The sequence below is a fragment of the Sturnira hondurensis genome, unplaced genomic scaffold (assembly GCF_014824575.4).
Source record: "Sturnira hondurensis isolate 20B ecotype Veracruz unplaced genomic scaffold, ASM1482457v3 Scaffold0016462, whole genome shotgun sequence".
Lineage (NCBI taxonomy): Eukaryota > Metazoa > Chordata > Mammalia > Chiroptera > Phyllostomidae > Sturnira > Sturnira hondurensis.
In genome coordinates this window covers 7947892-7973740 of record NW_028089093.1, presented here as the reverse complement: position 1 = coordinate 7973740, position 25849 = coordinate 7947892, and the positions used below count along the sequence as shown (strand labels likewise).

At 33.9% G+C, this 25849-nt stretch overlaps 1 protein-coding gene across 1 annotated transcript in view; it reads right to left on the bottom strand.

Annotated features, from left to right (window-relative positions):
* Window positions 1-7147: 7147 nt before the first annotated feature.
* SEMA3A (semaphorin 3A) overlaps window positions 7148-25849 on the bottom strand; it is a 323208-nt gene continuing 304506 nt past the window's right edge. The window contains exons 17-18 of the mRNA XM_037066142.1: window positions 12815-12957; window positions 7148-11093 (exon numbers count right to left, since the gene is read on the bottom strand). Coding sequence (XP_036922037.1) covers window positions 10638-11093; window positions 12815-12957 — 599 coding nt within the window. The 3' untranslated portion in view covers window positions 7148-10637. The remainder of the gene's footprint in view (window positions 11094-12814; window positions 12958-25849) is intronic.

The window sequence follows — 25849 nt, the reverse complement described above, 5'->3', positions numbered from 1 at the left end:
TTAGGAAATCACCTATAAAAGTCAGTAAGAATTATCTAAATCTGTGCCCTTGAAAGAGAATAGGATCCAAATCTATAGAAATGAGTCACTTAGAAGGAACCCCGATGCTGGAACATTTGTGTATGCAAAAGTCATTGGAGGATTTTGCTAATTCTGAATCAGTTCTGGTTCAGAAAGTCTGGGGTGGATCTTAGGTATCTGCCTTTCTAATAAGCTCTCAGGTGATGCCTGTAGTCGGCACTTTGACCACCTGTTTCCAGTAGCCTGCCCTTAGTGGATGGGCGATTGGCATGGACAAGATCAGTGATACATAAGTGGGATCTCAAGAGGAGTAAAAAGAGGAGCAGACAGGAACCCATGCATTTGCGCATTCATAAGAGAGATGCTGGTTGTGTTCCTTTACGCTTTTACTTCTTTGAAGATCAATAAACTTTCTTTTTCTGCTTTCTCCAGCCACCATTCTCTCTTTCTTTATACTATCACAGCTTTTGAGATTTTTCTGCTCCTTATGTTCTTAAAATTTTTTTGAGAACCCTCTTCCAACCCTTTAGCATTCTGTTAAATATGTTACGTCATTATGTAACCAGTAAATAGAAGTTGAACGTACAAGGTGAGCTGTGTTGCATTCAGTGCAAGACATTTAAACGTGGCAGGACTGACCGAAGTGCACAGAAATACAGAACTCAAAGATGTCAAGAGAGGAGACCTAGAATGAAGGCATAAAAGAAAGTGTAGTTCAATATTCTCTGAAAATTACCTTCAGTGCTACCATAAATATATGGGGTGTGTCCAGAAGGTTTCCAGCCATGTGATATGAAAAAATAGAGACATTTATTGAAGAAGATAAAAATGTAAAAAATATTGCATGTAAGACAATGATGCCTCAGTCCTTTCAAAGCAGGCACCTTGGGACCTCAAACAGTTCTCCTAATTGCCATCAGCTGCCTCATTATACTTTCCCAAATCTCATCAACAGTCTGAAATCTCTTCCTTTTCAAAGGTGATTCTAGTTTTGGGAAAAGCCAGAAGTTGCAGGGCTCCAAATCCGGGCTATAGCGGGGCCCAGTAATATTGTAATTTGATGTTTTACTGAGAAACTCTGCACCAGACATGATGCAGGAGGGGGCATATTGTCATGATGAAACTGCCAATCACCAGTTGCCCATTCTTTGGCCTTTGAAATCATGCAGATAGTTTCTGCAGGGGAATGTTCAGGATTAATGCAAAATTTGATGCAGATTCATTGCTCTACTTGTTCAGTCATTTTGAACCCGGTTGCCGTGCAGTACACGTGCTCACTCAATGGTGTCTATTGCCCCCACTGACTAGTACAGTGAAGTCATCATTGTTCACTCATGAGCATTCCAGTCCACTCTCCTTGGCTGCCAGGTCATATCAATGTTATGCAAAGCATTCTCATTATATTAACAATGGCTAGACTTTTTTCTGGACAGGCCTTGATTAAGTTTTGAACTTAATGCTCTTTTTTTTTTAGTTATGGACAGTATAAATTAAGTTTTTTTTTAAGAAGATTTTATTTATTTGTTTTTAGAAAGGGGGAGGGAAGGGGAGAGAGAAGGAGAGAAACATTAGTGTGAGGAAGAAACATCAATTGGTTGCCTCTCAAATGTGCCCCAACTGGGGACTGAACCCACAGTCCAGACATGTGCCCTGACTGGGAATTGAACAGTTGACCTTTCTTTTTGTGGAACTATGCCCAACCACCTGAGCCACACCAGTCAGGGCTAAAATACTTTCTTACAGTCATTCTTTTTCCACCTACCAGATTGTCTGATACACACAGTAGTTTTCACTGGGGATGAGTCAAAATAGTCTCTTAAAGTCCCCGTAAACACAATCATTCTACTTCAAAGGCTACTTTTTTTAAATTTCATCTCCTTATGCAGCTCTTTAAATCAATATCTCAGATAGTTAAAGCTGAAAGATGACAATACTTCAAACAAAAGCAATTATTTTACAAGAATTACCAAATAATTGAAGCCGATCAGTGTTCACACTTTTGGAACTTTTATCCTCTCCTACCAGACCTTGAGGTTTGTCAGATTCTGCCAAGACCTTCCTGTTAGTGAACATCTGGATCATGTCATAGATTGGTCTTGTTTTTGCCTAAGAGTTTCCTTGTGGATTTGCCTCTCACAGCACATATGGTTTATTTCTTATGTTTATCCTTAGCTTGGCAGGGTTTTCTGGTGTCATGTCTCTTTTCATCTCTACTTTTAAAAGGGAGTAATTTTGCATAAATTATTATCTTTCTAGGTGTGAATTATGGTAGTGCTCTTTTTCATGTGTTCTTTAGAGACTATGATTAAATGCCTGAGCTTCTTGTAAATTATGTCTTATTACAAGAAACATAATTTCATCTACACTATGTTTCTCAACTTAATTCTATTTTTGACAGCTTTTCATCTGTACTTGCGATGGCTTAGACTCTGTCTCAATTGAGATTTTTTAAAATATAAAAGCACACTTAATTAATATAGTTTATTTGAGCTTATATGAAAATAATTATTTTGTTTCCTGGAAGACAGTTTATGAAATAATGTATAGAGATGTGTTTTCTTTCCAAGCTTGAAAAACCTAACTTTGAAAGTTGTATATTATATATATGTGTGTGTGTGTGTATAGATGTGTGTGTATATATACATATACATATATATACATATATATACACACACACACAACCAAGTCAGTACTTAGTACAGCAGAGCAGTGGTTGAAGTCACCTTTAGAACCTCCTTTGGGTGATGCTGGCAGACAGTAGCCCTTAAAATTAGAAATAAAAAGTTGACCTAAGTAGAAACTAAGATAAATGTGTTGGTATCTTAATTGAATTGGGTTTTATGAGAGGATAAAAGTCAAACACATAAATTCTTTATCTTTAACTAGGTGTCCCTTAGAATTGCTTTTGAGAATTTTAATGGGAAAAAAGGCACATACAAAAGTGCTCAGATGAATGATATGACTAAAATTATTATTATTGCTATAATTCAGAATTCCTAAAATTTTGTTATGCTGCATTAGTTTTGTTTTAAAATTACAATGGTATAATAAATAAAATATATTAAAAAATAAAAAATAAAATTACATTATTAGTTATATGTACCAAATAAATATATAATTTAATAGAAAATTATATATATTGGAGTTGAATATATATGCATGGGATGATTATAACTATTGTTGAAGAATGAGAATCTATATTGCATTTCTTCTCATCATTATCAATGTACAATATTTGTAACTATTATATTTGATCAAAAGCATAAGGTTGATCTAGCTGTACACTTTTATAAAAGACACCATTTTGAAGTTTGCTTCATGAATAGATTCATTCCAACAATGAAAAATAGAGGTTTTGGTAACAAAATTATTTTCAAATAAAAAGCAGACTTTATAAATACATATATAATTCCAAAAATATTTTTTTATTTTGGTTACATAATGAAATATGTGAAGAAACCTTATTTTATATTAGTTATAATACTCTTTTTTGAACTAATTTCAACAGTTTAAGAATGATGCATGAAGAAACCAATAATTTTTCTTTGATTTTTTTTGTTACAAGAAGTAAACTATAGACATCGATTCAAGTGATTGATAACTCAACACTCAACCAACATTTCATTAGTTCATTCATCTTCCATATTAATTACTATCTTATATTACCAAGTGCCCAAGTCAATAAATTGTTTCCTTAAGTTTACATTGTTTTAGATGATCTAAACTAAAAGAATGGTTATTGCATTGGTCATTTATTAAAAGTATAATTGATTAGTTACTTTCATTATATGATACAACATGGTAAAAAAAGGTTCTGTTCTAACTGGATCAAAAAACAACATATTAATCTGGTGCTTAAAATTTGCTATATGTTAGATCTGGACAAACCATTTGTTAAACTTCTCTACAGAGCTGGGATAATAAAATCGCCCTACTTCATATAAGGAAGTTCAAATGTGACCATGAAAATCCTGTGAACATTATAAGATGATATGAAAAACATAATATACTATCAAGCAGAGCTTTAGTAAGGCTTTATTATACTTCTGCTTATGTTGATTTTATTTACCATTATATTACATTATAATACAATGCAATATGTAATAACATCTCTATTGGTGGGTTTAATATATACTGATGCAAATCAGATAATTTTACAAAAACGTATAAACATTTCCTTTAAACAAACTAAAAAAATTATTTCTCAATTATAAATATAATGCTACCTGATATTACATAGTTTTAATAATCACTGTTTAATGACAAAGAAGATCTTAGAAAGAGACTAGTATGCAGACTAATCTGCAACCTGCAATTGCAAATTATATTCCAATTTCCATTAAGGGTAGTGGGATATATTTTTTGAGTGATTAGGAATTTTATACCCTAGAGTATTTGTTGTCTGTTTTTTAAATTCTAGAGGGGTTTAAAAGTTGCAAGAGAGACCTTAATAGTGGCATGTCAATGACTATTGTTTTGATCAATATAATAACCTTGGGATGAGTATTTAATTAAACCTTTATAAATGAATATGTTTCATAATTGTATAAATTCAATATACACTTGATAGTACATTTTTTCATATGGATAACACATTTTATTTTTGATGTGGTATACTATTTAGTAGGTAATAAGGTAACCTGCTTCCCATGCCAAATAAAATATAACTAATTTCAACAAACATAGTATTAGGGTTAAAAGTAATGCAAGAAGAAAACGAGTAATGTTTCTGAAATTGGTAGATGCCATCAATACTAACTTGAAACATTGTTGAACTGTTTTTATTCCATATTTAAATTCAAATAGAATTTATTGAATGCTATATTATATATACCTACATTAATTTGTTGACACTTATCAGCAATGAAAAACATGGCATGAAAAAAAATTAAGGATTGATAAAACTACCATTCATTTTTTTATAATTTCAAAGATGTAAGCCTCCTAAATATTGAGGTACATTAAAAATAATCCTTAAGTGGAAAAACTCTTTGATATTAGGCATGTAACTTTGTCTAAACATGGTTAAGCCTTTCTCAAGTTAGTTATTAAAAACACAGTTCAAGCATTAAGAACTGGACTACACAAGTGACATGAGTTTTTAAAAATGTATTTACTTGAGGTATACTGTTTCAGTGACATGCACAGAAAGAGGATGGAAGTTGAGACTTCAAAATTAACCAAACCGTGATGAACTCAACACATTTATGAAAACTTTTATGTGGGTACTGTAAAAATAAACAGTGTGTCTACAAGTGTAAAGTTTAGATTAAAAGACATAAAATACATTCTTTTGTTACACAAGACAACCTTGACAGTTTAATATAGTGGTGATTTGGAGCGGACAAATTCAAGATGTAACTAGGTCTGTTCACTTTTTAAAACTTGTGTGTGTGTTTGTGTAAAAACAAGTCTTTGCTTGTCAACTAACCTCACTTGTATGATTGTTTAGCCGTGAAATGCTCCATGTAGGGTAACCATGGAATAATTACACCATTCATGTTGTAATGATATCTTTGGTGAAGTCTTGTTAAACCAAGTAAGCTATCTGCAAATTAGCAAGGTAATGCTGGAACCTGTGCCTGAGCAATCTAATAATAGATGGGAGAAGTCGTGCTGAAGGAAGGTGAAATATAAGAGAAATGATCTGTTGAGCTGTTGCAGCACAGAGAGATCAACGTGATGGAGCTGTCTTCTCCCAGCCATTCATCTGTGGAATTCCCAGTTCTAGCTGAAGCATGGACAGTTGACCTAGAGAGGAAATGGTAGTATACAGATTAGTTTGAAGATGCTTGTGGGAACTCTGTCCAGTGCTGATTTCAGCTGAGTCAGAATAAAAGAGGTCAACATTAAGAGGGAAGGAAGGGGGAAAAAAGCAAAGTGGGTAGGGGGTGGAAGGAAGCAGAGTGAATGACACCAGGGGCCAGTGATGAGAGTATGTGGTACAAATAGAGGGCAATAAGCCAAAATGTAGGAAAAAACAAACACACACACCATGTCGACTCATAGCAGTGGGGGATTTTACTTTTCTTTATGAAAGCGTACTCCATCCACCTAAAATATTTATTCCCAAACTAAAAGCATTTTTCCCATCTCCCCTCTACTCTCCTTATTTCTTCTATTCAGATCTCCCTTCTTTTACATCATCTGGACAAATCTGTCTTAAATTTTTGTTTATAGCTTGCATGTTATTTCTTTTCTGAAGCTTTCCATCTCTCTGCCCGAAGGAATTCCTCCTTCCTCTTCGACACTATAGCACATTTACTGTGAACTTGTATTTGGAACTTCCCACAGTATAACCTGGTTCTTTGCAACCATGATTCACTGAGTTCCCTCCCTGAGCCTGGAATCCTGCTAGGCACTGCAGTCAGACTCAGGTTAGACACAGACCCTGCCCTCAAGGAGCTCCCGTACTAGAAAGTGAGGCAGTGATGTAAATAGAAAAATTATACCTTCGTAATAACTGTAACAATAAAAATATATACAAGACCCACACTTAGTGTTGAGAAGGTGGCTAGCTTCAGAAATGGGATGTTCAGAAAAGACTTGCCAGATATGATGATTATAAATCATGTTACTATCTGTTTCCTTTATATTACTGTGAACTCTTTGAGGACAAGGGTTAAGTCCCAGTCATCTCAGTATTCTCATCCCTTACCAGTGCCAAGTACATAGTACATAGACAAGATCTATCAGTGGGATTTAGTCAAATAGATAGGAATCTGGCTTTAATGGGCAGTGTCTACAAGCCCTGTTTCTTCCCATTTGAAATCATCTTTGGTTTGGTTTCAGTGGCTGACTGCCTCTGCCTGTGTGTATCTGCATGTTTGAAATCAGAGCCAAACTTTTTTCTTTGGTCATGTGGATTGTAAAAATGGTCACACTGCGTGAGGCACGATTTCTGTGGCGTCATTCCCTCCCTCACTTATAGCTCCTCTTCATACATTAACCTCGAAACATGTTTCTTTAATGAGTCTAGAAAAAATTTAAAATAAAATAAACTAATAAGATTTTGCAGACTTTTTGAAAAATAGTGTTTTCTTTCTTATAGAAACATGTGTTTTGTCAATATAAACATCAACTTTAAATAATTATTACAAAGTCCAAACAGAAAGGATAGCTCACTTTGGCATTAGACCAGTTTATATTTAACAACTTACAACCCAGTAAGATGATTTAATAGTAACTTTGAAGCCATTAAACTTGATAGATTTCCAATAAAGTGAAAGCAAATTGTGTGTAAAAAATGAATTAATAAAACAAAGGTTTCAAAATGTTATACTATTCACTCCATATTAATGCTTGCTTATGACCTCCAAGACTGGCAATTTCAATGACAAATTATCAGGCATCTTTGAAGATCCTGAATAAAACCAAACTGATCATGATGACACATTATAGAGTTCCATTCCCTTTCATATTTCCTTTATAGATATGACATAAAAATAATAACATTTAATTTGAAGGCCTGAAAATTCACATCCTCACCACAAATATAGAACCCAGGTTACAGCCGATGACAATGCAGAAAACTGATAGCTGATTATGTGGCAACCTGGTTGGTTCTCACCATTTTCTAAACTTATGTTCCTTGACACCATATGCTAGAGGGAACAGTAAAGACATCTGAATTCAAATATTTTGAAGAAATATGTATTTAGCAACTGAATACATGCTAAAAGGAATAATTTACAGCAGCAGTTTCATTACATTTTCTCTCCAGTTTTGTAGTTCCCATCTGAAATGCAATGATAAATACAGATATGGAACACATATACTACCTGGAAAAAACATGCTTTTCAAATGGGCACACACCTTCTGCCCTTAAATAGCACATCAGCCACCTCATCACCTGTGAGGGAAATCTGGCATTTTAGGATGGTGAACACAATGCAATGGAGTACCTATAAAAAGTTGCATTTTACACTCTTCTCCTTTTCAAAATTATTTACATCTCTTTGCCTAATGTGTAGGTAGCAAAAATATTAAACACATACCATTGAAAAATTACTAAATAATACATAAGAGTGGTATTAAGTGTGCATTTACATGCATTTACATTTTACGTTTGATTTCAACGGGGCCATAATTTCTCTGCTGTGATGTACCTTTTTCCTACCTTCAGACTGTGGTCATCATTTGCTTAAGGACCTACGAATCTCTTACCATAGTTTCAACTCTGATGATCCATGCATATGTCAAAGTCTGTTAAAAATTACATGGGACATTATTTTTCGTGCAACCTGTCCTGACTCAATATACATTGGCAGAAGATTATGACTGTAATAAGAGTTATTTACCCGCAAGTTATATCTATAATTGTCTTTGAAAACTTAGAACTGATGACATTCAGACACAGATTTGTTGGTCTTTTGTTTCTTTAATTGAAGTGTAGACTTTCTATGGGTATTTTAAAATGCTAAACAAAATGCATTCAGATATTGGAAGATATCCTGAACTTATTTATTATCTCTATTCCTTCAAATCTTTTATTTTTGAAGACTAATCAGAAATAAAATACTTCTGTGATTGCAAGTAAATTTGTTTCAGTTGAAAATATAGAATAAAATGCACCACCAAATTTTGGTACACTTAGGATATCCTATAAAAATAAAAGAATGACCTATTTCTGGAACATTCTTTGTTTTTTGACTTTTATATTTCACACTTCTGTTTTCTCTACATGAATGTGTTCTTCAAATAACTTAAAATTCAGTTAGCATTTAAAGATGTACTACTGTATTAATCAATGGAGCTTAAAATTGAATGTAGAATTTTTTAGGCTTTCCTTTGAAAAAGTGTGAACAAACTGTTTATTCAAGATAATCATTAAAACTGTAAATTGAGCTTCCATCTGTGAAATTTTTCAGTTGATAGCAAAATTTTAGAATATTCACTGTAGTCTGAGGTGAGAAATGAATGCTGAGTTATTTAGAATCCCAAGACAGAGTTAGAATTTCAATGCTGTCTTCATTAAGTAGCAATAGGAAGTTTCTTTTGCCTTTTTGTCATAATGAAGGACCTAGGGAAGGATTTCTGGCAAGAAGAACGCAGTGCAAAAGAAACAATTGCAATGCTGATGGTTTTATACACCTTAACGTCAAAGATTCTCAAGAAATCATCTTAGAACAATAAAGCAGGCAAGCCCTTAATTAATAATAATATTTCATCTTATTTAATAAGTTGTTGCAGGAGACAAAGACTTTTACAGGTGTAAAGTGTGGATTGTGTCCTGGAAAATAGTTTGTATAAAAGTTGCTCCTACTGACATGAAAAGAACTAATGTTCTTTAGACAGACAATTGTCTTTAATGTGAGATAAGAGACAGTTAATACAGATATAAACAGAGTGGTAAAATTTGTTTTTAAGATGTTGTTCTGAATATTACTGATCTCTCATTTTTAAAAAATTAGATGACCCAGAGGTAATTCCTAATGGAATCATAAGACAGAGTTTTTATGTCCCAAATGTCGTGCAGAGATTCAAACACAGAATTAAGAGACATTTTCTATGAATATCTATTCAGAACAACATGAATGCTTATTCATTTCATGAAATATGCATTCCTTTTCTCTTCATTGATTCATTAGATACAACAAAATGCATTTAACAAATCAATTTGTTTCTTCCCTTTTTGAGAGGGTTAAATGCTGTTTTTCTGAGACCATTATGCATATTAAAATCACTTTAGACAATACTTAAAGAAGTGGAGGTGTTATTTGTTTGAAACCCTAAGAGTAATAAAACATAATTTATATCCAGGCTTTATGAATTAATTGCAATGATGTATATATATATATATGTATATTTCTAAAACAGTATTGGCTATCCCTCTTGAACAACTAAAAACAAAATGTTGGAGAAAAAAGCAGCATAGAATTGGAATTTTTAAAACAAAAACTATATAGCACAATAATTGTAAGATGAAAACCTACTCTAGCTTAGAAAAGAGCTAAATTTTACTGCATATTTGTCATGGTACATTTAAATTATAGTTTTAATAAAATACATCTTTAGATCAAAGCTGAAAGAAGACATCAGTAGTAGATCAGTGAATTCCATTTGTTTTCTGGATGATGGATGGTTTATGTTTTTCATATTTCTATAGACCATTTCATTCAGTATCATTTTACACCTCCCATACATATATAAACACGAGCGCTGGTAGACAGAAAAATATTCTTGGATCCAACCACATTTCGGAATATTCATCAGCTTAGTAACTCCATGCAGTTTATTTTAAAGTTTTAGTTCAATAAAATGGCTTTGCTGATGCAACTTTTCTTCTTTAGATGGCGATATGGCAAATGATATTTTTATTTCTCAGGCAAAGAGGAAAGCAAAACCTGTACAGTGAAGTCCCATAGGAAACATTAAGTCTGCTAAAGTGAACATCTGCGTTCACCTGACCTCTATTACATGTTGGTATTAGAAAGGAAGCCTATTAGGAAAGTTACTCATGGACTTAATTTATAATTGGTGGAACTCAGTTGCATTTCCCACCGTTGTAAACATCCACATAATGCCATGAAAAAAAGTTCATGTATATTGCATTTTTTCCAGTTACTGTCTTAAGAGAGTTTCTACTTGTTTGAGGTTTCTAGAGGTAATGCAGCTCAGACACTCCTAGGTGCCCTCTCAAATTCGTGGGTCCTCCTGTTTCTACCTTTCTTATTTTCCTGTAAGTGCTTCCACTTGTGACTGTTCCCTTGGGTATGTCCTGGCCTTTGCCGACGTTGTTTCCTGTCCCTTTTCCAAACTTGTTCACAGAACTCATCCATTGTGTTCAGGTTGGGGTGGTTAATGAGCTGCATGAAGTCTCTGTACCAGACCTTCTGGCTAGGTGTCATGCTGTTGGACATTTCTTTGGTTTTAGAGCCATCTCCATCATCATCTTTATGAAGAAGTTCTTCCAAATGCTCTGTGTCAATGACTTCCAGGGTCACTTTAAGAAGAGTTTGCATGAATCCATGTTCCACAGCGTGACACAGGTAATTGCCCGAATCCTTCCGCTGAAGACTGCGCAGTAGAAGTCCTTGTTCTGTCCTGATGATATGGTCATCAACTCTAATCTAGCAGAAGAAAAAAGGGCAGTAAAACACACGTATTTAAAAGGAATATATTTCTGAAACTCTGTCTCAGTAAAAATTTAGATTACGTATTGAGGCACATTTTAACAGTCAATAAAATTTCTAGCTTAAGAGATATGATAGCATTTTGCTATCAGAAAAAAGTTATAAATTTATGTCAATTTTTTAAGATGCTTTGCAAAATATTGGTTGCCTATGGTTTTAACAAATTTTCCCATTATAATAATTTAAAATATTCAAGATGATGGGAGGAAAGTACCAAAATATACTTTATTTTGCATATTTGAAAGCAAGCGTATAGAAGAGAAAATTAACATTAAATATAAGAGTTGGAAATACAGAACCATGATACTAGAAAACAATGCAGCATGAGAATAAACATATAAAAGATGAAAAAATAAAATACAAAAAATCAGCAGTTGGATAAGCAGAGAAAAGCATGGGGTTACATGTTTCATAATTATTTATTTAATTTCCTGGGTCTTAGATGTGATATAAAAATGCAGGTATGTTCTTAAATACAGCCAACCTCACTTTTATTTTGAATGCAGTTTATAACAGAGATCCCTGAAAGCCTAGGCTGTACTGTATAAAATCAACCTTGACATTTGCATGATGTTATTATACACAAAGACTGCTTCAATCAAAAAAGATAATGGGAGGATTTTTACCTTTATATTCAGATTATGTTTGTAAAAATGCACATTATCCATTTAAAAGTCATACAGCCTGGTTGCTCTTATATAATGCTTTTCAAAAGCTTTGAGTCCTCACTGAGATTTTCTTTGCACAATTCTCTAATTTCACAGAGGAATAAATGTATTCATTGAGGAGACAGCTCTGATATGCAAAATTCATATCAGAGTTCATACTGGGACATTAGATACTTCATCCTAAATCCCCTACTCCCTTTCCCAAAACTCTCATTTGAGGTGGAAGTTAATGGAGAAAGAAATACACATTTGGATAGCAGCATTAATTGAGTAACAGTTAAAATTAGTAGAATAATTTTTAATATATAAATATAGATAATATATGGACTCACATGAACAAGTATAAAGGACACATGGACAATAACTAAGGGTGGGGGACAGAAAGGGGAGGGAGGCGGGGAGCATGGGGCGAGGGGCGGGCAGGGTTGGGAATATAAGACAGAAACCTGTATTTGAACAAGAAGTAAATAAAAAAATTATATAAAATATATATATATATAAATATAGATAATATAATACCTTGTAGATAACTACAGAAAGAAGAAAGCAGATTCTAAAAATATAGGGCCTGGCACAAATACCACCCCTTTTTTATTACAAAATTTTTTATTGTGAAATCATAAGCACGTAATTCTGTAACCTAACAATACCACACTCAAGCATACCAAATGTCATGTTAAGTGAAATCTTCAAATTAAAACTATAAACTATTGCACCCATATTATTACTCTACCGACACTCAAGCAGGTATTATTTCTGCCAGACCCTGTATATCACCAAATGGCTTCTAGGACAAAACTTCCCTTTGTTATTGCAACACCTAGCATACAACCTGCCGTCTAATCAGACCTTCAATGCCTATCTGTTTAGTGAATGAGCTGTTATGAAAAGGATAAAGATTTGCAGTAATTTTTCCCCTTCAAGCCAACCATGCTGGGGTCACTTAGAATACGTCAGATAGAAACGATCCAGTTTATTTCATTCCTATACCTCCTCTTTGCGCTCTTCATTCCGTCTCTGGAATTGCCAGTAGACCAGAGCTCGCTGTGATTTTGGACTGCATTCCAGGAACGTGCTACTGTTTTCTACTCCATAGATGATTCTTTCTTCAAGGCTGTGGCCATGGTGATTATCTGTTCAGTGGAAAGGAAGATGAAATGAGAACGTGTTAGAGAAATAAACTCAACTTTCCAAAGAATTTGTTTGGAAATTCAGGAGATAAATTTATTGCCAAGTTGGAAGTATTTCTCAGATTGATTGAGGGTGGCAGAAATGTCAAGGATGTAAGATTTCAGAACCCAAGTGCTTATCAAACTAGACATTGTTTTGTATGGATTATATAAGGCATGTGCAGATATTCGTCTTCCAGAAAATAGCATTACAGTAACAAAGTCAGTCACGTGCGCGGCGTAACTATCCATTTTTATATGCCATGGTAATACTACCCAAGAAATTATTTCCACTCTAAAACTCTGTGCTCTGAGTGATGGGACCAATGCATACTGTACTATTTCCCAGCAGAAAAGTCATTCCACAGGGCTTTGTAAATAAGATTTTGCCTCTTTGTATTTGTTTTTTAATCTGTAAAATTAAATTCACCAGCCAATATTTATCTAATATTTTACAAAAAGTAGAGTTCAGGAAGTTTGTATTCCCTGCCAATTACCCCTAAATAATCCGCAAGTCTGTTCTGAAGAACAGTTGGCGTGAAATGTTTGGAATGGCTCAGAAGAAAGATGCATATTTCTAATGCAATGTGGTTTCAATTGCCTTTATTTTAAAATGACACATCTTTTAATATTTTCAAGAATTAGGCTACAGAATATGGCAAGAGTATATAATAAAATGCAGCAATAAGAAATCCTGTTTCCTGATTAAGTTTCTATTATTTTACCCTTTATGTAACCTCCTTCAATGTGGTAAATGAAACACAGTTAAGATCAAAAGTGCGACCTAGGGAGTGTAGGTAAAACTCATTTAGACAAAAAAAACCCAAAAAACCCTCTACTTATTATCTTGTATAATCCTGTTTCCATTATGACATCCTGTACAATCTGGGATTCATTAAATTAATTTAGAAAAAAAATAAATATATTTTCACATGCATAGAAGGCTGACAGTACAGACAGATAAAAATATTTTGTTCTCTATTTCAAGCTTAGCTAGATTTTTAATTCAAAAAAGTTTCCCCTCTTTTGGCATCACTTTGACAGTTTTACTCTCCTTATAATCAACTGAGAATTTTGTCTGTCATAGACAATATGATTTGCTTTCACTAGCCTTAAAACTTTCCCAAATCCTGTTTCCATCCAATCCCTGCCCATGGCTGAGGTCCACCCGCTCCTAATCTCCCCCTGCCTGTAGTCAGCCTTCTGCTTCTATTTGTTATCTCTGGGGCAGTCAGCCTCAGGGCCTGTTCCTTTACTGCCGGATGTGTGAAATAAAACTTCTAATATTCAGAAATATCTTATTTAAAGGACTAATCCCTTGGAATTAGGAAAAAACAAGAAAATCACTGAAATGTAAAGAAACAATATTTAACTGATTTGAAATCACTCTATTTCTATATTGGAGGTATGTATCTTTTTCAATATCTATATTGAATATAGTAGCATTTTTCTTTTTTTTCTCTGAAAGTATTAGTATATCTTTGATTGAATAGATTTGGCACGTGTGGCTCTGCCAGTTTGCAAGGCATCTGCTTCCTTGGATAGAGATAAATGGAATCTCTGTGCCCAGCAGGGTCTGGGAAGTCCCCTGTGAGTCAGGAGCTGCCATGAATAATTAAAATGCTTGTCACAGGGATCAATGCAGTGTACATGGAATTCTTTTTGTTCCTGCTAATTGCTGTGTTGTTTAAATTTCTTTGATTTAGAAATCCTATCAGTTGGAATATTAGTCAGTCTTAAAAAAGAAGGAAGTCTGCCATAAGCAACAACACAGATGGACCTTGAGGCCATGCTAAGTGAAATAAGGCTGTGGCAAGAGAACAAGTATGAGAAATAAAATCCCATTTATATAAGAAATCTAAAGTAATCTGAGAGAAGCATGGCAGTTGCTAAGGGTGTGGGAAAAGGCAAATTCGGACTTGCTAGCAATAAGTATGTAGTTTTAGTTAGGCAAAATGAGTAAGATTTTGAGATCTAAATTTTGTTAAGAGGGTGGACCTCACACTGTGTTATCACACCAATTAAATTTTAAAAACTAAAAAAATTAATATAGTAAAGAGTTATTTTACTTTTAATAAGAGGGTTTTCATTAAAATTCTAAATATTAATGAATCATAATTTATATGACAGCGTGACAATTCAGAATAAAATCCACTGGATTCAGAAACAAACACCATGGTGATCCACAGACATCTTCTGATTCGCCAACCGTGCCTCCCAGGCCTGCTTTTCTTGTAGACTTGTCTCTCACCTAATCTATGTTACTATAAATACCTACAGAAATACAAGGTATAAGTAAGTTATTGCTCTTAAACACAGAACTCTTTAAATACTTTAGTACACTAGTTGCCCCAAAGCTAAGAACAATGTGACTTATATAACAAGAAAGAACAGATTTTTATATTAATATATCAATTAGGTACATAAAAAAAAACAGAAAGTTGTCTTCTTCCCAATTAATGAAATCATTCCACCTGGCCCATTGAGAGTTTTTGGCTCAATTTTCTTAGAGTCCTGAGAAACCTGCTCAGCTTTTATTTTCTCTCAAGATTTCCTCTGGTGACAGCAAACATTTCCAAACACACACACACACACACACACACACACACACACACAGAGGAATTCTGTTAATAAATGTTTTCTTATATTAAAAAATTATTTTAACTGCTACTTATCTACAGGAAAATCTAAGATAGTATTTGATTTAATCAAGAACTTACAAGAAGTTGTATTTACTTTAATAGAGCAGAAGTTCAAGGACTTTTCAAGACACATCATAACATTTAGCTAATTTTTACCTAAATAAGAAAAGAACCACAACTGGCAAATTTGGCACATTGGCTTGGCACCTTTCATTTGAGTTTGCCTTCATAACCACTCTTGCCACTACCTTAAGGATTCATACCCCCCTAACTTGGCTCTTTGTATCTCTCCTTTGTCCAAATAAGAATCAAAAGAAAAATCTTTTAGTTGGGGAGCAGTGAGCCAAAAGTTTCATCTTATTAACCTTAATAGTAAATCATGTGTGGCGGTAGTACTGTCGTTCTTTGGTTTGAGATCCCTATATCGAATGGGATTTTCTTCTTGATTTCTGCTTCTGCTGCTTTAATCTCCAAAATATACAAGGAACTCACTCGACTTCACTCAAAGAAGACCAGCAACCCAATTAAAAAGTGGGCAGAGGACTTGAACAGACACTTGTCCAAAGAGAACATACAGAGGATCAAGAGACACATGAAAAGATGCTCAATATCGCTAGCTATCAGAGAGATGCAAATTAAAACCACAATGAGATACCACTTTACACCAGTCAGAATGGCTATCATAAACAAAGAAACAAACAACAAGTGCTGGAGAGGTTGTGGGGAAAAGGGGACCCTAGCTCACTGTTGGTGGGATTGCAGACTGGTACAAACATTATGGAAAACAATATGAAATTTTCTAAGAAAACGAAAAATGAACATGCCTTTTGACCCAGCAATTCCACTATTAGGAGTATGTTCTAAGAACCCTGAAACACCAATCCAAAAGAACCTATGCATCCCGATGTTCATAGCAGCACAATTCACGATAGCCAAGAGTTGGAAGCAACCTAGATGCCCATAGGTCAATGACTGGATCAAAAAACTATGGTACATTTACACAATGGAATTCTATGCTGCAGAAAGGAAGAGGGAGCTCCTACACTTTGCAACATCATGGATGGAACTTGAAAGCATTATGCTGAGTGAAATAAGCCAGGCGGTGAAAGACAAATACCATATGATCTCACCGTTAACAGGAATCTAAACAACAAAACAAACAAGCAAGCAAAATATGACCAATGACACTCAAATACAGAACAGGATGACAGGGACCAGAGGGGAGAGAATCACAGGGGAAAAGGGGAAGGACTCACATGAACAAGTATAAAGGACACATGGACAAAAACTAACAGGGGTGGAAATGGGAGGGAGGTGGGGAGCACTGGGGGGGGGGCAGGGCTGGGAATATAAGACAGAAAACTGTACTTGAACAAGAATTAAATAAAAATAAAAATTAAAAAAAGAGATACCCCTGTTGTATGTTTGGTTGGGTCCTGCCGCCATCAGCAGTGATTGCAGGAGTGAACCCTCCACTGAATATGGTTTTCTGCCGATTCCACCACAGCAGAATGTTCCAATCATCAGTAACTTTTAATTTCAGCTGGAACTTTCATTTAAAGTGCCTCAGTCAGACATTCATTAATTTGGGTGCTCAGATGTAACAACCTGTAACTGTTTTTTGTTAATTTCCCCATACCTGCCACCTTATGAAAGATATCCAAGTATTTTAGAAAGAATGATAAGACACTCTATAAATACCATTCTTCTTCCTAACCATTCTACCCCAAGTGCTTGACCAAAGTTTGTGCAACATTAGATGTCAAATAACAAAGTTTCTCTCCCCATCCTTTAGGGTCTTCCATCTTTTTCCTGCCCCTCAATCTGCCTCTCACTATCTCTCTCCCTCTCCTTCTCCCCCTCTTCCCCTACTCCCTCTCAACACATTACAAACAGGAACGATATTTTGATTGTCTTCTAACATTACTAGATTGTCCATACTTTCTTGGAATACAAGCGTACTACCATATTGAGTGTTCATTAAGGCAAACAGCTCTGCATAGAAATGGCAGCAGAGTATAGTTCAACTGTAAGTGCTTTTGGAAGCACATACTACTGAACTCATCATTAGCTGATATGAAACAAAAGCTCAGCCGAGAAAGCATTGTTAATTAAAGATTTCCTGAAGGATAAGAAATCTTGCATATTCACAGTAAATATAAGGTATAATATCCCCCTGGGTTAAACTAGTTGATCAGAGAGCTGTTTACATGAAACACATTCTGTTGATGCCAAGAGATAACAGATTTTACTAAATTGTGTTGTGCTGGGCCCCTCTGACTTGCTCACTGTGTTTATGTCATGATGACTTTGAGTGTGGTGTTCAGCACTTCGAAGTGTTTCCTGATGTTCATCTTTAATTTTTTCTTTCTCATGTTAATTTTTAGAAATTATTGATATTCTCTTGATTAATTTACTTTCTAATGTACCTTGTGACTCACTACTTGATCATATTTCTCCCTCTACAGTGACTAAAAATGTGTCAGAAAAATTTATATCTTGCCTTATAACTTCTTGGTACATATGTTCTTCTTAAATGCCTGCTTTTGTTCTCTGTCAGCAAACTTGTTTTGCCTTGTGACATTATTGCGATCTTTGTCTTATATTTGTTTTTAATCAAACATAGCTAACAAAATATTTCTAACCCTTTAAAATATTGTTTTTATTGTTCTTAAAATATACTACATAGAATAACAGTATAATGTTTGGACACAGAAATAGTCATAAAAATGTGCAGTATTATTATTATTGTTATTACTGTTGTGATAGTTTCAACTGTTAATTCATTCAAAACCTAAAATCTTTCACTGAGAATTCACACGAGGCAAATTACGAACTCCTTCCCAATATCAATCCTACTCCCCATCACCATCACGGAAAGTACTTCCTCTTCTATGATTCCTAAAAATCTCTTTTTTTGCATCTATTTCCAGAGCACATGTAGTCTTATTTATTATAACTATTTATTAATCTGGTTATCTTTCTTTTACTGTATAGTCTATAAGACAGTCATTAACCCTTAGCTGAGGTCTGCTGAATGGCAAATCCAAACTGTGTAGTCTGCATTTATAAGTGGAGGTCTCAAGTAAACTTGATATCCCCAGCACAGAGTTACCATAATTTTATTTAAAGATCATTTAAAATATAATCAATCAAAAAGGATATAGGGATTATAACCCTGATTATGGTAGGATACATTGTTAAAACACTGTTAAATGTCAACATTTCAAATTTTCTAAACTTGTTAAGTTTTCAAATTTTGCAACAGTTGATTTGAGATATGCTGGGAGAAAATAGTGACTAATCAAGTGTACTCCAAAATCAAAAATTCCAAATATGGGATATTGAGAAGACAAAGAAATTTAATAAATTTTATGAATATACTCTCATATGCTCAAGGACACCTAAATCTCTAAAAGATCCTTGGCAATGAGTAATCTTGTAAATTTTCAGAAAGAAAGAATTTTAATTTAATATATTTTAAAATACATTTCACACTTAGGAAGCAACTGTTTGAATACAAACTTTTGTCATGAAAATTACCAGTAGACAAGAAGGGTATAGTTGTTAAATTTGCATAATGAATTCTCACGGCTGAATTGAATATTTAGAGCAAAATAATTGAGAACAACAGACATTAAAATAATTTTAAAAGCACCACAGTGTGTTTGAATAACACAATGTTACAATATGTTGCAGCTGTTAATGACAAGAAATACTGTTTTTAAGGAAGCAATTCTCAATTAATCACTTCCTCTTTTAGTGGGGTAATTTATGGAAATGAAATGAGCCCAATAAACCAGAAAGAATGGGAGGAAAGAAAGAAGTTAAATAAATTGCTTCCTTTTGTAACAACAAAAATCCATGATATCCATCATTTGGCCAGAAATATCATATTGCTAAAGGCCTTATTTAGTATTTGATTCTCTTCCAATAAAGCAGAAACAGAAGGCATCACATTTCAGCTTTCCATTTATTCCACTCTCCATTTTAACCCCATAAATGTCTTCCAAGAGTGAGACGTTAATAATATAAGAGGCTCAACAAATTAGATGTCATGTAGAAAAGACAAAGATGGGTGAGTTAATGAACACTATATTTATTTAACTATTTGACCTGTTATCATTTTTGATGTCCTCCCATTTGTATTTGAAAAGTTGAATTTAATAAATAATAAACATAAAAGTAAAGCAATTTTGGGGAGGGGCAAATGGTTGTAAATTATTTTAAATGTATTTAGCAAATACAGTTAATTTCAGAAATACATAAGGAGAGATCTAATTCTATTTGTTTTAGTCACATTCTAATTTTAATATTTTACAGTATAAGTTTTTTTTCTCTATGATGTTTACTGCTAAAGGCCAAGCAAAGAAGAGAAAGAAGCGTTGGGTAGCAACCTTTGGTGATGTAGAAAATTGCAGATATGCACTTTTTCAGTAAAACATCATTACTTAGATTTTCCTTACTAGATTCTAGATGATTTTCTCCAGAAATAGAAGAAGCACTTTATCAATAGAATATATTTTAATTTGACTTAAGGTGGATGAATTGTATTTTTTAAGTTGCAATAGCTAAAAAGACATTTTTATGGATGATCAAAAACTCTTGGGAAGACATAAAATATTTACAAATAAAAAATTGAGGACAAAAATTTTATTCCTTTCAACATCCATGCATATTCTTGGATCTGCCTCCTAAGATGGCTAACAACTGATTTAATTTCATATACTATAGTGCACTTAAATTACATAGTCTGTACTAAGCTATATAGCAATTTGCTTATTTATCAAGATAATGCTTAGTACAGTGCTTCTCCAATGTTTTATAGGACGCTCACACCAACTAGTTTCTTTGTAAATGTTTGTTGAATGTTAGTTTATGTTCATGTGTGCACCCAGAAATGAGCACATATGCGTATATTAAAGCTGTGTGCTCAATACCTCTATTTGTCAAGTACAAAAAAGACTCAATTAATGAAACTTTAGAGACAGTTTAAAGTTACAAACTTATCAACTTGAAAAAAAGTTTAAATTTCAAACTACTTTGATTTATGTGCTAAATTAAGATCTGTCTCTGGTGCTGGGGAATACTTATTGACCAGTATACAGCATTTAAAATTTTATAATTCAAGTAGTTTCTAATCTTCCTTGAATCCACTGATTCCTGTGGATTTGTGTTGAAAATGTTCTTCTTGGTATACAGATAGGTAGATGAAAAAAAAATCACAGACAAATATGACCAGGGCACTTTAATTTTATTGTTCATAGGTAATTATTTTTTCAGAGATAGTCACTAGTAGCTTACTTTTTAGAGATTAGTTAAGTTAAAATATGAAAGTGGAATTGAGTTATTAGGAAATTACTATGAAGCCAACGGAATAGTTGTATTTAATACTGTGCTTAATATCTTGTGATGACGGAGTCTGCAATGCTTCTTAGCATAGCCAAAACTCAGTAAATTAAGAGGCAACACCAATATGAAGATATCTACTGTAATGTTAACTTCGTCTATATCAAACATCTAATATGTATTACTTTTATAATATTATAGAAAATGTTGTATCAAGAAAACACATAATTCTTGTGCCAGAGTAACATTATCATAGGAATGTTTACTTTGTGAAAATATGAAACATGGACTTTGATGTTTAATTTACTTTTCCCTAAGAGGTATGATAGGAAATGATGGAAAATACCCATTTGCTAAGGCAGAGAACTTCTATAAACAATAATGAAAAAAAAATCTTCCATTTTAATATGTTCTCCTTATAAGTTTTAGAAATTAAAAAATATGGCATTTCTAAAATGTTTCTGCTCACAATGCTTAGGTTATATGTGTAGAAACACTTAGATAGTCTTTGGTGACATATTTAAAAACATTAATAAAGAACAAGGATGACATAAAATATTTAGAAATTGTTATTCAGAAGTATATGCATGTTTTGCACACATATACTATAAATAATTGAATTATTAGCCTAAGGTACTATCAGAAGATGTTTATTGTGGTGATTATCTCCAGTGAAAAAAGTTTTAGAAGGGGTTTACAAATGTTACAGAAGACAATACCATGGTAAGTTCATTCTAGATGCTTACTTCTTTATTTGTTAAGATCTCTGATATCAGAATGCATGTTGAGGCTGCTGTTGATCTGAGCTGAAGTTGCTTTCTTCAGGAAAAAATTTGTTTTTTCTGCAACACACATGAGAATCTACTAACCTGATACCTTTTTTTGGTCTACCGTGTTGGTGCTTTCAGAAAGTAAACCTACCCCTGACTCGTGTGGATTGGGCACCATCCTGCAAACCAAACCGTGCTGGTTGGTTTCCCAGTCAGGGAGCATGCCTGGGCTGCAGGCCAGGTCCCTGGTGGGGAGAGTGAGGGGTGGTGATGTTCCCCTCCTTCTCTCTCTCTCCTCATTTCCCCTCTCTCTAAAAATAAATAAATAAAATCTTATAAAAAAGAAAATAAACCTTGATGAGTACCACCTTGTGGTTCAAAGAGTACCCCCTCCCTTTTCACTACCCATAATTATGGTTGAAATAAGCAAATTTCCTTGCTATCTTCTGTACGGGGATTGGTTTTGCCTTCATGCTAATACAGAAGCATACTGTGTCCTGATGTGCTACTGGGAATATCTATTAGACAACCCATCTGGGGCAGGTGTTTTTGTTTTCGTTTTAAGCAGTGCATAAAAATAATGGTGCATCTTACATTCAGTGACATCTTAGACTTGATACAAGCTGGTAATTTATTAAAGTTAGAGATTTTTTAAGGCTGACATCATACTCATCTATCACATCTTGAGGCTCCTCTTGGGGCTAAATGATCAGATTCATAGCTAGATTTTCCTACATGTATAAAAGAAGCCAAAGCATAGACCAGGCGAGCATTGCTGCAAAAGACTAAATTTACAACTCTGCAGACCATAAAAATGACACTGCAAACAATATTTTATGAAATTTTGATGCCAAGAAAGACATAAATTGATTCAGTTGTCAGGATAATTAAGAAGACTGAATTCTGTGGATGTTTTACTACGGGACACTGGAGGAAGCTGCATGTATGTAGAACAGCCAAGAGAACTATCGCAAAATGAAATTCAATGATGGCATTTAACTAGAAGTTAGGATATTAAATACTTCAATGATTCAAAAATCTAAGATGTAAAATTTAAAAAAAAATTACGGTGGAGGTTTTTCCTTCTCTGGAGGTGTAGATGAGAGTATGACTGATTTTGGCTTGGTAAGGAAGAGGACATGGGAGGTCGTTTTAAAGGTAAATTCACTCAGATACTTATGCCGTTGAATGTAGTCAGACCAGCGCCAATTCTGTACACAACAGTCATTTTAAGGAAGGAAACATGTTGCAAAAACCTGAAGTTTGTCTTTAGCATTCTGTATGAAGTGTGAGTGGAAAGACAAGAAGATCTGGCAGCACATACATATTTAGGGTTTTACACTGAAATTTCCCAAGGTGAATGGACACCAGCAACAGTGGAGAGCCCCCTGGACCAGGGGAAGGGGAGCTGGATTTGTCTGCCTCACCTAAGCTGGCTCACCATCAGTGTTGTCTTTACACAGAGGGCACAGGGCGCTGAGTGAGTGTTAAGGGTTTCATTGAGAGTAAAATTCCATCCACTTAATTCTGAATTATTTTATATAGTCTCTCTATTAAAACCTCAGGATATGTAAAATATGGAGTGTTACAAAATATGTTTACCATTACAGCTGGAACTGATTGTCCTGAAGTGTGTAATTTGGCTTCAAGTTGCTTAGCAGCTTTCTGTGAAAACATCTCATATCCTTATATGTTTCCATATGAGCACAGATATTTGATTCCATGTGCGATGTGACATTAGCAAGACAACATACATGACTTAATAGGGCTGAGCTCTGGACTTCTGCCCATTTTACTCTAAGTATTGATAGCACCCATTCAAAAATAGTTTACTGATCCCCAAAGGTAAGACTTGGCCTGGCCGGATGGGTATGCCTGACTTAGTTTCCAAACAGTTAAAATTTACTACAAACTTTGATGTCTAGTTTTTCACGTTTGGTCAATTATCAAACAAGCAGACAAGGAATAAAGAGGCCTTCAGAAAAGGAATGGTTCACTGCTGCAGAGCTGCTCAGAGTACTGCACCATTTCCTCCCGAGTGCCACAAGCATCTCCTTAGGACTGCTCACACACACACACACACACACACACCCCAGTAACACTGAACCTCAGCGGCTCCTTCTCCTCCCTACATTGCTCATTCTGATAGAAGAGTCAGGGAGAACTTGATGGATGTTCATTTTACTTTTACTATAACTAAGCAACTCCATACTACCAATTTTTACAGGCTTTTACTAATCTAATTTCGAGAAACACCACTTTAGAATCTGAAGCTCTCTCAGGCTTAGTCAATCAACAGTCAACAACAATAATTTATTCAGTTTCGCTCAAAAAAATAAATAGGTTTTTGGTCAGCTTTTCCTTGTATATACACTCATGATTCCAGCACATATGTAATTAAAAATACCTCCCGGGGCTAATAACGGTCTAGATTGCTGAACAAATGGCTGTATCAGTAAAATATCATGTTAAATTGTAAAATGTCATATTGTACTATATTAAAAATGATTATTAGTAAAATATAAACATATATATATTTATATGTAAAATTTCCTAGCAATCACCAAAATATAGTATGATATCCTACATACAGTGGTGTGTAATAATTACTTATTTGTTAACTGATTGACTGATATTTCTTAAGATATCCCAATTCTAATTGTGATGATATCAATAACAGCATATGACTTAAAAATACTTACAAAAGAACAGATGTTAAAAATACTTAAAATACTTAAAATACTTAAAAAATACAAAAATACTTAAAAAAGAATAGATGTTATTTAATTCAAATTTCTACAGGAAAAATGAAACAACTATTAGCTATACTACATCTTGAAATATTTACATGATTCATTTACCAAATATTTATTAAATATCTATGTGATATTTATTACCATGATATTCATGATATTGTGTCTGTTTTAGCACTCAAGGTATAAGAAAGAGCAAAATAACAAGATCCATGTTCATATGGACATTAAAGTCTGATTAAAAATGAGCTCTATTGCATCATCTTATTTCTTAGCTTCTTCATAGCTCAGGAAATAGATTCTTTAATACAATGAATTAATAATTCAAAAGACTATATAGCTTAAATGTACTTATCATAATTCAACATTTTTATATGAAATAGATGAACAGAATAGCGAATGTTAACACCATTTGAAAATTTGAAGACTGTAAGTCAATAAGGTACTATATCTGTACAATAACAAAAATTGGTAACATCTTCTCTAACATAGTGCCATTTTTTCTTTATGATGAGAACAGTAACAGATAGGAAAGTCCTTGGCAAGAAAATTTCCAAGCATAACAGATCCAAAATATAGGCTGAATTCATGACTACTTGTCTTCTGATACTGGCACCCTCCAAACAACCCTGTGATTAGTCATGAATCAGACACCGCATACACAGGACACCTAACAGAGGGTGTGGCCTTCGGAAGAGGAGCTAGATTGTGAAATACATGCTAGAGGGCTACTTGTGCAGTGTGTTTTCTTCGGTAACATTCATGAAATGTGAATATTCTACATTCAGAATTAGTAGATCAAATCCAAGTTTACTGATGAGAATATTAGACCTTCTTTTACAATTAATGTAAAGGGCACCAAAAAAGTTAATAGGATAATTATATTCAATTACATTTAAAATGCTTACATTTTACATCCTGGCTATTTTTAACTATGAATTATTCATTAATAGTGATGCCATTGATTAGTTTCCCCAGCAGAGGGAAGCAGAGTTTCATCATTATTTTTGTAAAGGGTTGAAGAACAGGAGTAAATATACTGCAATTTTACTCCATTTTTAAATGGAGATTGCTTGGTATTTCAGCATTAAAGAAGCATTTTAACATTAAATAGGCCTTGATATTTTTAGCAGGCATAAAATGATTAAAATCCCCAGTTCAAGAGAATATCGTACTAGTAAATTAGCCTGAAGATATTGGAATTATCTTCTACTTGACTAGGATAGCCAATAACAATATATTGGGTCTATGTCACCAGCATATTGATGAATACTTTGCATGACATTTAAAAACTATACTTTCTGTCCTAGCTGATGTAGCTAAATGGATTGAACATGAGCCT